Consider the following 12,846-nt stretch of genomic DNA (forward strand, 5'->3'; position numbering starts at 1 on the left):
ACCACCGCGGCCCGTTGTTAACCGATTCTTTCCGACGCTCTCGAAACTCGTGCAGTCTCGTTTTGTTCTTTTTTCTTTTTTTTTTTTTTCTGTCTTCCTGTCCATTCTCGTTTTATCACCTTCCCTCCAAAACTATTTTCCAAACATTCCTTCATTCCATTCGATCGACGGACCGCGAATCGTTTCCAATCGCTCGCTAACCGTTAGTGTCTGCCGACCCGTTAAATCGATCAAACACGGATCGCGAAATCACCGAATCAGTACGCTCACCGTATTCGTTGATGTGTCGTCGATGTTTCGCCATTTCTTCACGAATTTCATCATCGGATTTCCTACTCTTCATCCCTCTCCCGTTTCTTGATGTTGGTACCGCGCGAAGCCAAACTCCTCCGCTGAACGAATCTTCGGTCGAATCGTTCTCGAAACTTCGACGACTCTTCGGAGCTCGAATCTCGAATCGAACGTCCCTTCGCGCGTTACTTTTTTCGTGTCACACTTGTATACTCGTAATACTGCGGTCGAGGTTAGAAACTCGTTGGCTATCACGATTGCTTGTACTTTCACAGAACAAGTGACATAAACGGGAATTTACAACACAGCCAACACTTGTTTAACCGCTGCAAATCCCAACGATATACAAATTATTTTATTACTCGCAGTTCCTTTAAAGATTCCTTCAAATTTCACCGTTTGCCGATTAGGATCGTGTACGCGTTGACCACTGTTCTAAGATCGGTAGCGAGGCTGGTGTGCATTATGTACACAGAGGAGACCAGTGAGCAGAGTGGAGCTAACAAAGAGGGCACTCGACGAAAAGAACGACAGAGCGAGAAAGCGAAAGAGCGAAAGAACCGATAGAGTGAGAATGAGAGCATGCATAACGAAGTATGTATGCATGTGCATATACATGTGTGTGCGTATGTGTGTGTGAAAGAGAGAGAGAGAGAGAGAGAGAGAGAGAGAGAGAGAGAGAAATAGAACTCTGTGGATGGTCGAATCAAATCGGATGGAGTTAAATCGATTCAGCCTAATGGTGTTCGATCCAATGGGATTGGATCGTATCGAGTTGGATCTAATCGAATCGAGTCTTGATCGATTCGAGTCGAATCGGATTGCGCGTGTCAGCCAGGCACGAACCCGTATACGTTGCGCTTCAATTTCGAAGGAAACGGGACGATCAAGGTGAACAAATTTTCGAAAAGAGCAAGAAAGCTGACGGCGAATACCTCGAAACGACCAAGTTTTGGCCTAACGTTAGCTGACAGGGGAAGTCCCGATTCCCCTGCGATCGACAACTTGTTCGCGTTCTACGGTGGGGATATCGCGAGTACCATCAAGGAAAACTGCACACCATCGACTCGATCGCATCGTCGTTGATCGATTTGGATCAACGCTGTTCGTATACGCGCCTCGTGCACGTTCGCGTTCCATGACACACGTCGATCCTCGCGAAAAGCGCATGCGCCGCTTCCTTTCTTTTCCAACGTGTTTTTCTTATCAATCGTACGCGTACATACGTACATATATGCAAACATATACCAATAAACATATATAGTCGCTGCCTCTCCTCCATTACCTCGCCCCTTCGTCAACTCCTCGTTCTCCTTATCATTATCCCTGCCGGTTTCCCTCCTACTCTCTTACCCTCTTTTTTTCCTTCCCCTACTTTTCCTTCTCTCGATCCACGATACCTCCACCCCATCCATCTACCTTTGTGCCTTTGTGTGTCTAATTAGTTTACGCTGCTGCCCTTCCAACCTCGATTATTAATCTCGTAGTGCTACAAATAATACACAGCAATCGAATTAATATTCCCCGAATGCCCTTCGACTAATATTTCAATGAAATATCTAGACGAGTTGCGCGTCTAACCAACGTGCATGAATATGTAACTCACGCGTACTGACAACGTTACTCGGAAATCTTTCCCCAGTCCATATTTCCGTTTTCCGCCCCTAATCCGGTTCAATTCGTATCCAATTTTCATTTTAAACGCAACGATACAATCTCGTATAAAGTCCCTCGGTTATTTCGAAGATTCGAACAAAATAGTCGACGTCGGTTATTTATTGGCGTAAGTGTCCCCTTCGATATGGATCTTTTTAATGACTCATGGAGCTTCTCTTTTCCTTGAACCCAGACTACGCACCCAACATAAATCACCTATTGTTGTAGTTCTATAACCGTGAACATTTTTTCAACAATCCTTTCATATCTTTTCAAAAATCTTTCCAAATCTTTTAAAAATGTCAGCAACAAACGACCGATAATGACAATATGAGTAACTAAGTAGGTTTGCATAATACAAAATATATATATAGATATATAAATACTGTATATAAATAGAACAAGAAACGGCCATCTTATAATAGTTTCGGTGTTTGTTGTTTGTAAAAGTGATTCATATTGACCCATGTCCTCTTATAATCTATACATTCGTGGGTCTCACGATACTCATTACCCTCAGTGAAATACGTATATTTGTACAGTCTGTTCCTGCGAATGTTGATCGTATTCTTTGATCGAGTAAATAAATCGCTTTTCTCGGTCACGTTCCGGTAACGCGTTACCGGAAGCTATGCACGTATACCGAAACTCAAGGACAATCATGTTCATTCATCCATCTTCGGCAAGACCAATCATATGGATCAATGGATACTAGTCCAATTCATCCTTCCTATACATATAACACGCGACAACCAGAAAACACGAATTCAGATAATGATGCACTTGTAGCGAATAACGCTCGATATTTCATAGTTAATAAAAGAATTCGCTGAACGGAAGAACGAAAGTTACGCATGCACTTGGTTTTGTCGTGCTCTTAAACTCCATACCGCGCTGTACACGGCTAAGCTCGTGTTGCCAGCCTCTCTTAACTTTTCTGCTGATCGCTTATTGTATTCGTCGAGAAACAATCAACATCTCCACGCAAGCTTAACTCCATTTATACAAACCAGTTTGCGACACGAATAAATAGGCTAAGACGATTCGCAACAGCGGAAATTCATTGTTTTTCTTAAGTTTAGCCTACATTTTTTTCTTAAGCTAGTATAGTGTGTGTGTGTGTGTATATATATATATATATATACACTATACTTATGCTACTACTCAGATAAATATAAATTTTTAGCGTAAGAAAATCTTGATCGGTTATCGCAAGAATGTACGTTTCATCGACAATTCTACGTCCAAGTCTCGATAAACGATACGTTACATGACAATTTCATTTCAAGTCATAGATGTTTCTTCGTCCTTTCTCTCTCTCTCTTTCTCTCTCTCCCTCGCTCATTCTTCTATTTGTTTTTCCCAAACTGTCGAGTAAACGAGCAAAATATTACCCTACACGGCTACCATTTTATGGTTGTATTTTTTGTTCAATATGAGAACAACTCGTGTTATTAGCTTAAAATAAAGATGGGCGATTAGAGAGTCAAAGGTCAACATCGTTAAACGATATGAATGCGCGCTGCTTTATTTTTCCAAACGTATTTGCATCAGTATACGTAAGCACGGCAAAGCAAGAACAAAGTGTATCGTAACCAATTGATAATACTGCTCGGTATTTAAGTCGATATTTCTACGGAGCTCGTGTTCCACAACGATGCTTGTATACTATTTATTCTTTTGCTTTAGTTTACGTTGTACTTACACGCTCTCTACCGGTATGGATAGAATTATTGAATCAAAGAAAACTGAATAACGAGTCGATAAATTGTAATACATACACGTATATCTGAGCGTAGAATTTACTCGAGATATAAAGATTTTTCCTCGAATAAGGGTTCTACAAATTACAATAAATAACATATTAAAAATAGTTTCTTCCTGTAACGTAAAATTTATTGTACTTTTATATAATTCTGTTCGATTCCAAAGAAATTTTTCGTTCAATACACCTTTTTCTGTTATGAACTATTATATCTTTCTATGACCTCTGAATTAATGCTGTTGCGTACGCGTATAACAGAATACATGTGTATTTTCGAAGATAAAAAATGTTGACGGTACCGTTCACGTTATTGTACAAGCGCGTTCCTTTATATTCGGAGAACAGACACGATCGCGATCAGATCACCATATACTTTACGTCTTTTATCGGATATCACTTATTTCGGAAAATTTACAAGCCACGACTGTCGGTCGACGAACGATTGAAGACGTTGATCGATCCCGACCAATCGTGTATAAAGGTAATAATGAAGACAGCATGCCTTAAAGTGAGGAAACATACACAATTAGGAAAACCTGTTGATACGATTTCTTTAATAAAAAATAAACAAAAACGATCTTATATAAACACGATGCCGAGCAGATGAGGTAATCAACAAATAAAAGGGAATCAGGTTGGATATTCGTTAATAGTCGCTATTAGTTACAAGTTTCTTTTGAGTAGTATCCTCAAAAGCTGTGGTACTCCATTGTTTTCCTTCCTGACATTTAACTAGATTATGTACGTGATTCGCACTCGTTTACGTGCTACTCTTAACCAATTATCAATCCACAACCCAGTCTAAATTGTGGCTTACTATGATTTATCATACCACTTAACGCAAATGTAAATGGTAATGGTTGTAATTTTTTCTCCAAAACAGCACCCACTGTCCAATTCGAATCTACAGTTCCTATAATATAATAAATACAATGAATATAATAAAAATATGCTTCGAAAATGAACGTACAAACAAACGAATGAAAAAGGAATGGAGCAACAAAATAGTATAAGAATGTAAACGAATTAACGATAGAATAAACAATCTAGAACTAGCAGCTACGTGCCCTATCGTACCTCTAAATATTAAATCAGCTTTGGGTAAATCGACTTGGTAAGCAATAGCTCCGGTAGATTCTTGAATTCGGGAATTAATTTCCAATTCTACACCAACTTGCAGCTGCTGACTAGCTTTTTGATGAAAACACAAATGTAACCCAGATAAACCTATTGAAAAACGATTTTGTTATTAGCTATGAATTGTTTCACAATTATAGGGCAGACGACCATATTATGATTATTGGGTTCATCGGGAGTATCGCCTTTAACGCACCGAAACTACCACTAATCGTAGAGTCTCCGTTCGTATACCTTCCAGCGGCTGAAAGAACAGCGACATGACCTCCTGGTATGACTGCGCCTCGTTGACAAGCGAGTTCTGCACCCAACGCGACAGATGGAGTTATGCTTTGAAGATAATGCATTACGAAAACGCCTGGAAAAACAATTCATTCCGTACCATAATCGTTTCGAAAAGTTTACATAATCGATCTTTACCTCGCGCGCTTACCAGAACCATTAAGTATATCCGGATTACCCAAAGTCATAGAGACTGTATACGCGTCACCGCGATAATCCGTTGTCATTTGAACAGCAGTAAATTTATTTTTGTGCACTTGAGTAGCTAATTTTCCTCTTAACCTTTCACCAAACTGATGAATAATATTAGCATTAAGATTTCCAGTTGGATCGATATCACCCAGTAACACTGGATAAGCTTCCGAAGGTACTGGTTGCTGAGTACCGACATACGTTGCACCGAACCTGAACATATTCGACCATTAGTATCAGTTGTTGACCATCAATTTCCAACTAGTACCCAACTTTATTCATAATTTCAACCATACCTATATCCAGATTGTGCAATGGAACTCATGCTTATCGTATGTGATATTTGGAAATGATTACTAAGACCTTTATTAAACATCAGCTTCGCACCCTCAAAGTTTGCGGGAAATACATCTACGATTAAATTAATATTTTAATACATGTATGTTTAATCGTTTCTGTAACAATAATGTGAAAATAAGACTAAGAATAATAAAAAAAAAAATAGAATAATCAAAAGAAACAAGATTAATACATCGATCACGTGAAAATGGATGGAATAGATACACGGATACCCTACCTTTACATTTTTTATGAAGATCCTCGATTGTACCAGGATTTTTCAAACCATCGGAAAATCTGTCAGACGACTGCAGTGACTCGGAAGAATCTGGTTTTTCTAAATTTGGTAGTAAACCTGAGGTTGGAGGTGGCGGCGAAGGTGGAGGAGGTACAGAGGCTGCCAGTACGTTTCCCATTTTTCTGGATTTTATGTCTAAGAATTTTAATAATTTTGTTTGTTTCTCTGTACAATACTCTAACGTTTCATTCGGTATCAATTCTTACGCAAAAACGTTAAATATTTACTATATATACACAAAAATCGTTAATGAAAAATCTGCCGATTAAACGAAACAGCGTGCTTCTACCTAAGCCGCCATTTGTAAAAGATAGCCACTACCGCTCAGAGCATGGAAATTCTCTTTTCCTCGAAATATCCCTATTAAAACATGATATATATTACAAGTAAAAACTCATCAGGCAACCGAACAACTTTTAAATCGAAGTACGCGTCACGCGTACTATTTCCTTATTCTGATTGGTTGCACGTTGCAACTATCAATATATATATTTATTTTTTCTCCAATCTAAATGTAAAATATGAACATATTCAAAACAATTTAACATAAATTTTTTATCTATAAAATAATATTCATAATTCTTGCTACATATAAAAACGAACTTTTCGTCCACTTGTGTAATTCGTATTTCTTTACCTTTCCCCGCTTGTAGACCAAAGTAGGTTATCCTAGTTATAATCTCTAGGAAAGCTACCTTATGTTGGTAATGCTATGTACTCCACTGTTGGAAAGCGGATTTCAGCTTACGAGAGCGGTTTTATCAAAGATAAATGCTAGGATTAGGCGATTCCAGCGCCTCTCTTCAAAATCAACGCAAACTTTCATTTATATATGTATAAACAAATAAATTCGTATAAATCACATTTCGTACTATTCGTTTCAAATTTGGACCAGTAACATGATTTGCGTTCCCAGTTAATATCTATAATATATAATAATACAGTTGACATTATGAATGTAACACTTTATTTTGTTATGCATATATAATTTGCTGTATATATACATAATAATATTAACATATATACATATTTATGCAGATGCAGTTTCTAACTGTTTAAGGTAGTACCTATATAAAGAAATGTACGCTTGTATGTATTATACAAATTTTGTGGCAATAGCTAGCAATTTTGTATAATCTGCACCTTTGCTGTGTGTTTTATTTTTCATGATTGTTCTTAGGATATGAGGAATTGGTACATAGATCCTAGTACCTAAAGGTGTTCCACTGTCATCTATGAGAACTATATTATTGCTGTCAAATCTTGGTATTTTGGGATTTTGACGTTGTTTCAAACCAACCAATATACCTTTCTTTTTCTCACCTTTTATGGCAACTAATACTCTGTCCCCTACATTGATTACAAATAAAGATAAATAATATATCTGTTATGAATATATTTCAATAATTTATCTGTTAGCTTAACCAACCTATATAACCAACTCCTGTTTTATTATAAACATGAATACAACGTGGTGGTTTTCCTTCCATCATAGCCTGCTTTCCAATTTCACTATTGTCCACAACTCTTAATCTTGTCAATTTTATTATTTGATTACATATCGTCGATGTAGAAACATTTCTGGATACAATATTGCATAGCGTACCATGTATAGGCATTATTGCAATATTTTCTGTAATAAAAAACGTTTATATTATTATAGTAAACAATATTATTATTTAGTATAGTTTAATTTTTTCAATAAAAACAATTAACTTTGTACAGCAAAAGAAATGAAATTATAAAATTTAAATTTGGTTTATCAACACGACTTTTTTCACATTTTATTTCCTAGATTTACATTTATTCAATTAAAAAATTTAATTAATGCGTCAGTTAACAGAAAGTAGAACTATTTATCTTGAAACTTTTTATTTTAGCACCAAAATAGCACGACTCACTTAATTTATCTGAAACTGCCGAAGTACTGAAAATGTTTTCTTTCGAACTTTAAGAATGACCAATGTTCGGAACAAGTGAAACATCAGAACATAACCTATATGAAATTTTAACAGGAAACACGTTCCTCGCCTACTAAAATGAATAAGGTTCGATATCATCAAAGAGCAATTAAACAATTATATCTCGCTTACGCACCTCGAATCAGTTCACTGTTCGTCCGAAATTATTGTATAGAAGGAAAAAGTGACGAAACTATAACAAATGCGAAGGGACAAGACAATACTGACCAAGATTTAGAAACTATTGATTCCAAATTAATTGCTCAATCGATTGATAATATTGAAATTGAGAAGAATTTAGTGGTTCCAAAACGCAATACTTTCACTTGGTTACTTCGACATTCGAAATTTATAGACGTAAATATTAAATGTTTTATTCTATTACACAATCTAACATTTGTAGCATTTATTATATATATGCCTTTTTTTTTTCTTGCTTCTTTGTTCTTTTTAAACAAAATCCAAGTTTCTAATTTACCATTTATGTATATTAATTGTATTTCAGCTAGGAGATCCTGAAGAAAAAGTAGTTGTGGGAGAAATTTTTCACATTGTTGATAATGACTTATACATTGACTTTGGATGGAAATTTCATTGTGTTTGCCCAAGGCCTCACAAAAATTCTATGTAAGTCACAAGTAGAATATATGCTTTAATAAGTAATAATGTTAATTTTTATTATTACAGTCAATATATCAGAGGTTCGCAGGTTAAATTGTTAATAAAGAATTTAGAATTGTCTTCGCGATTTTTAGGAGCATCTTCTGATTTAACACTCTTAGAAGCAGATTGCGTTCTTCTTGGTTTAGCACAATCTCCACCGAAATTACAGTAAAACTATAATTACGTTTATTTTGTACAATAATATAGCATAAATAAATAAAAGAATGCTTCATTTGACCATCTCTTATTTTTTTATTGTATGGAATATTATTACTATTGAGATTACCATATTATATGTTCGTGTAGTTAATATGATTGTGTAGTTAAGTTGATTTACTATATTTGTATTGTATAATGGATTTTATTTCTGGAATTATATTAGTGTGATTCTATCGTTTTTTATAAAAGAAATTAATTTCACTTCAGCCCATTAGCTTGGTTAGAGCGTCATATCTGTCATATCACTATACCCAGTTCGGAAATTTCTCCTTTTATTATTCTTTCAGCCAAAATATTCCTATCATAGATAGACATAAAAATCACACAGGTCCATTTTATAATCAATACATTCACCACCTACAAACAAACATAACCTACGCATAAATCATAGCAGCAAAAATAGCCAAACGATTGACAAATCGATACCAAACACACAAAATGTAAAGAATATTTTCGTAATTTGTTTAATCCCACGCACATTCACACCATGTCTAATTTGAGCGTGAAATAAACAAATTATGTAAACAAAGCTGCGGTAGCGGATTCTGTCCATTCATGGGACGAAATTTTTCTTTAAAAAGCTATTAAATGCTTAAATTCGTATCTAATTGTAAAATAATAAAAATTTTCATGTTTAAATTATAAACAGTTACGTATACATTCATATTATTATCTTATCTATGCATACAGTATGCGTAAATATGTATGTATGAGTATAACCATCGGTATAACCTCTCCGTGAAGGTTAGCGATTGGTGGTTTGCTTACGTAAAATGCTTTAATGCTCAATATAGATGGGACGAATGATAAACTTTGTTTTGAAGGCAAGAATCGGAAGGGCGTTCATTTACAGCTATTACGGTAGCAATTCATTTTAGGAGTAGATCATGTGTCTAATAGAAAAAATATAAACATCAATTTTGCAGTAAGTAAATTGTTAAGTGTGTTAATCCATTTTTCTGTATGAAATTGGATAATTATATATTATCAATAATGCTCAGATGCAGTACATTGATTTCACATAGTCGTAATTTACATATCTCAAAAATCACAACTGACCGATTTAATAAAGTAAGAATTAATTTTTCAAGTCACAATTTTGAAAATTAACAGAGCTTATGCAGTTCTTTACTGTATTATAGATTCTAATTGCAAACAGAGGAGAAATTGCATGCCGTGTAGCAAGAACTGCTAAAAAATTAGGAGTAAAGACTGTTGCAGTATATAGCGATATAGATAAAGATTCTTTGCATGTAGAACAAGCAGATGAAGCATATTGTATCGGCCCTGCACCATCTAGCCAGAGCTACTTAAGACAGGACAAAATTATCTCTGTAGCAAAAAAGTCAAAGAGTCAAGCTATACATCCTGGTTATGGTTTTCTCTCAGAAAATGCAGAATTTGCGGAACTCTGCCAGAAGGAAAATATTGTATTTGTTGGGCCTCCAGCAGATGCAATTAAAAATATGGGAATTAAAAGTACTTCAAAAGATATGATGATAAAAGCTGGAATTCCTGTTATAGCAGGTACGATTTGTGTCACTGTACAAGAGTGTGTACACAGATATACAAACACACATAACATATATAAATAAAATATTCAAATCTGATTATTATGCTATTGACAAAAATAGGATATCATGGAGATAACCAGTCTAATGAAACCTTACTATTGGAGGCAAAGAAGATAGGTTTTCCTTTAATGATAAAAGCTGTATGTGGTGGTGGAGGAAAAGGCATGAGAATAGTTCTAAAAGAATCAGAGTTTATTGAAGCTTTGGAATCTGCAAAGACTGAATCCAAAAAAGCATTTGGTGATTCTGCCATTTTACTCGAACAATATATCAGGAATCCAAGACATATTGAAGTACAAATTTTCGCAGATAAACATGGAAATATTGTTCACATGTTTGAAAGGGATTGTTCCATTCAAAGGAGACATCAAAAGATTATCGAAGAAGCACCTGCGGTACGTATATTCAAACCTTTGCAATGTGAGAGACTTGACATCTTTTTAATACTATGAAAATCATAATAATATAATGACTGTTCTGTTTCGTAGCCTGGTATTTCAACAAATTTGAGATCGGACTTAGGCGCAACAGCAGTTCGAGCGGCAAAAGCGGTAGGATATGTTGGCGCTGGTACCGTCGAATTTATAATGGACCGTGATCAAAATAATTTTTATTTTATGGAAATGAATACACGTCTTCAAGTAGAACATCCCATAACGGAAGCAATTACGGGATTGGATTTGGTTGAATGGCAGTTACGAATAGCAGCGGGAGAGGAACTTCCATTAAAACAGGCACAAATTAATTTTCGAGGACATGCCTTTGAAGCGAGAATTTATGCAGAAGTAATGACAAATTTCTTTCTTTATAAAACATATAACTTGTATCTTCGACGAGATAAAATGGCTTTGATATTTCCATTAACCGGATTAATTTCGATAACCAATCGTGAAATTGTAGTTGCTTCTTGCAGCAAACTAGCTAAATTGTATAAATAAACTGCAACAAATTGCAGGAACCAAGAAAAAATTTTCTACCGGGGGCGGGTAAATTGTCATACATGAGAGTTCCAGAAATCAAAACTGAAGCGATTAGAATCGAAACCGGAGTTCGTGAAAAAGACCAAGTATCAGTATATTATGACCCCATGATCGCTAAATTAATCGTCTGGGGAAAAGATCGAAAAGAAGCGTTGGCTATACTTAGATCAAAGTTAAACGATTACAACGTAAGTAAATTTTCAAATGGAAAATGCATACGTATTATTTTATCGAAAATCTTGGATATTTATATTGTTTTCTGTATATATTTTTAGATAGCAGGACTAAATACTAATATAGAATTCATCAAAGATTTATGTTCCCATTTGAATTTTTTGCAAGGTGAAGTACACACGGGATTCATAGAGGAACATTGTCGAGAATTATTTCGAGAATTACACGTGCCATGTGAAGTTGTAGCTCAGGCTGCTCTCGCTTCTATACTTTACGAAGATACGCATTCTTTACGATCATCTCTTACAACTGTTGATCCTTTCAGCCCTTTTGCAACCGAAATTGGTTTAAGGTTTAATCACACTTTAACGCGAACTTTGTATTTCAACGTTTGCGATGATGATATCGAAGTTGAAATAAGATACATTGAACCTGAGGTCTATTCCATGAGAATCAATCAAATCGGTCCTTGGAGGAGAGTAACAGGCACATTAAAGAAAAAGGAAAACACGCTGGAATTATGTACCGAAATTGACGAAACAATTGCTAGAACGAAAATTATTAAAATTCATAACAAATTGCATTTATTCACCAAAGCTAGTATCTTTCCATTTTAATATATTTTTGATCGATGACTTTAATTCCAAAAACAAAAACGCCTAAGACCTGATTATCTTCAACTTTAATTTTTATAGGACCGTGAATGGCAATTTAACATACCTCCTAAAAAATTTCTTCATAATCTTACAAAGTGTCAAAATAAGGTGGATCCATGCAAAGCTTTAAGTCCTATACCAGGTTCTGTAGAAAAGGTATGTGTGGCGAAAGGAGACACTGTAAAAATTGGAGACGCTTTACTTGTAATTAACGCCATGAAGATGGAAGTATGTTTATATTATGTTTCAAAATTATTGTAACTTCAGACATGTGTTTATGTTTCAAAGTTCATTATTTACTTACAGCACATTATCAGAGCATCCGTAAATGGAATGGTCGAAGACGTGCTATGTTCGATAGGTGACAATGTGCCAAAGGATAAAATTCTGGTTAAATTAACTAAATCTGTATCTTGAAACACAAACATTATACATTGTTATTGTCTTCTTTTATTTTTTATTTTACTTAATCGCTCTGAAACAATTCTTTTTTATCTTACAGTTACAAAAGATTCATAATATTTAATAATAAATTCTTATTCGACCAACGTATACGTGTATTTTATACGCAAATCAAATTTAAATTACATATACGTACTTACGTACAATATATGAATACTAATTTCAATCTTTTATGAATTATATATTGCGCGAATATA

The 12,846-nt window shown here is 35.0% G+C and overlaps 5 protein-coding genes across 7 annotated transcripts in view; 2 read left to right on the forward strand and 3 right to left on the reverse strand.

Moving 5' to 3' along the window:
• The window catches only part of LOC132908635 (box A-binding factor-like), a 32,418-nt gene extending 30,957 nt beyond the window's left edge, over window positions 1-1,461 (reverse strand). For both annotated transcript variants that reach the window (XM_060962803.1, XM_060962802.1), the window contains exon 1: window positions 271-1,461. In XM_060962803.1, the coding sequence (XP_060818786.1) occupies window positions 271-343 (73 nt within the window). In that variant the 5' untranslated portion in view covers window positions 344-1,461. The remainder of the gene's footprint in view (window positions 1-270) is intronic.
• A 2,578-nt stretch (window positions 1,462-4,039) lies between these two features.
• LOC132908664 (mitochondrial import receptor subunit TOM40 homolog 1) lies at window positions 4,040-6,296 on the reverse strand. Its single transcript, XM_060962875.1, has 6 exons — window positions 5,901-6,296; window positions 5,620-5,734; window positions 5,283-5,536; window positions 5,046-5,207; window positions 4,790-4,939; window positions 4,040-4,625 (listed from the first exon to the last, which is right to left on the reverse strand). The coding sequence occupies exons 1-6, from the start codon at window positions 6,076-6,078 to the stop codon at window positions 4,486-4,488; spliced, it is 999 nt and encodes a 332-aa protein (XP_060818858.1). The 5' UTR covers window positions 6,079-6,296; the 3' UTR covers window positions 4,040-4,485.
• Window positions 6,297-6,910: 614 nt separating this feature from the next.
• LOC132908677 (large ribosomal subunit protein uL14m) lies at window positions 6,911-8,181 on the reverse strand. 2 transcript variants are annotated; one of them, XM_060962894.1, is made up of 3 exons: window positions 8,058-8,181; window positions 7,390-7,593; window positions 6,911-7,310 (listed from the first exon to the last, which is right to left on the reverse strand). In XM_060962894.1, exons 2-3 carry the CDS (start codon window positions 7,577-7,579, stop codon window positions 7,057-7,059), a joined length of 444 nt encoding a protein of 147 aa, XP_060818877.1. In that variant the 5' UTR covers window positions 7,580-7,593; window positions 8,058-8,181; the 3' UTR covers window positions 6,911-7,056. The 2 variants fall into 2 exon arrangements, with proteins under 2 accessions (XP_060818877.1, XP_060818876.1); XM_060962893.1 differs by lacking the exon at window positions 8,058-8,181 and adding an exon at window positions 7,862-7,993.
• LOC132908675 (small ribosomal subunit protein bS1m) lies at window positions 7,991-8,821 on the forward strand. Its single transcript, XM_060962892.1, has 3 exons — window positions 7,991-8,278; window positions 8,427-8,548; window positions 8,609-8,821. Exons 1-3 carry the CDS (start codon window positions 8,000-8,002, stop codon window positions 8,754-8,756), a joined length of 549 nt encoding a protein of 182 aa, XP_060818875.1. The 5' UTR covers window positions 7,991-7,999; the 3' UTR covers window positions 8,757-8,821.
• Window positions 8,822-9,381: 560 nt separating this feature from the next.
• On the forward strand, window positions 9,382-12,735 carry LOC132908646 (methylcrotonoyl-CoA carboxylase subunit alpha, mitochondrial). The gene is given in 9 exon segments (XM_060962832.1): window positions 9,382-9,728; window positions 9,805-9,874; window positions 9,946-10,330; window positions 10,438-10,772; window positions 10,866-11,162; window positions 11,333-11,545; window positions 11,633-12,127; window positions 12,227-12,415; window positions 12,494-12,735. Coding segments are annotated over 9 exon segments (2,133 nt in total). The 5' UTR covers window positions 9,382-9,690; the 3' UTR covers window positions 12,605-12,735.
• The last annotated feature ends 111 nt before the right edge of the window (window positions 12,736-12,846 follow it).

This window comes from Bombus pascuorum, chromosome 7 (genome assembly GCF_905332965.1).
Source record: "Bombus pascuorum chromosome 7, iyBomPasc1.1, whole genome shotgun sequence".
Taxonomy (NCBI): domain Eukaryota; kingdom Metazoa; phylum Arthropoda; class Insecta; order Hymenoptera; family Apidae; genus Bombus; species Bombus pascuorum.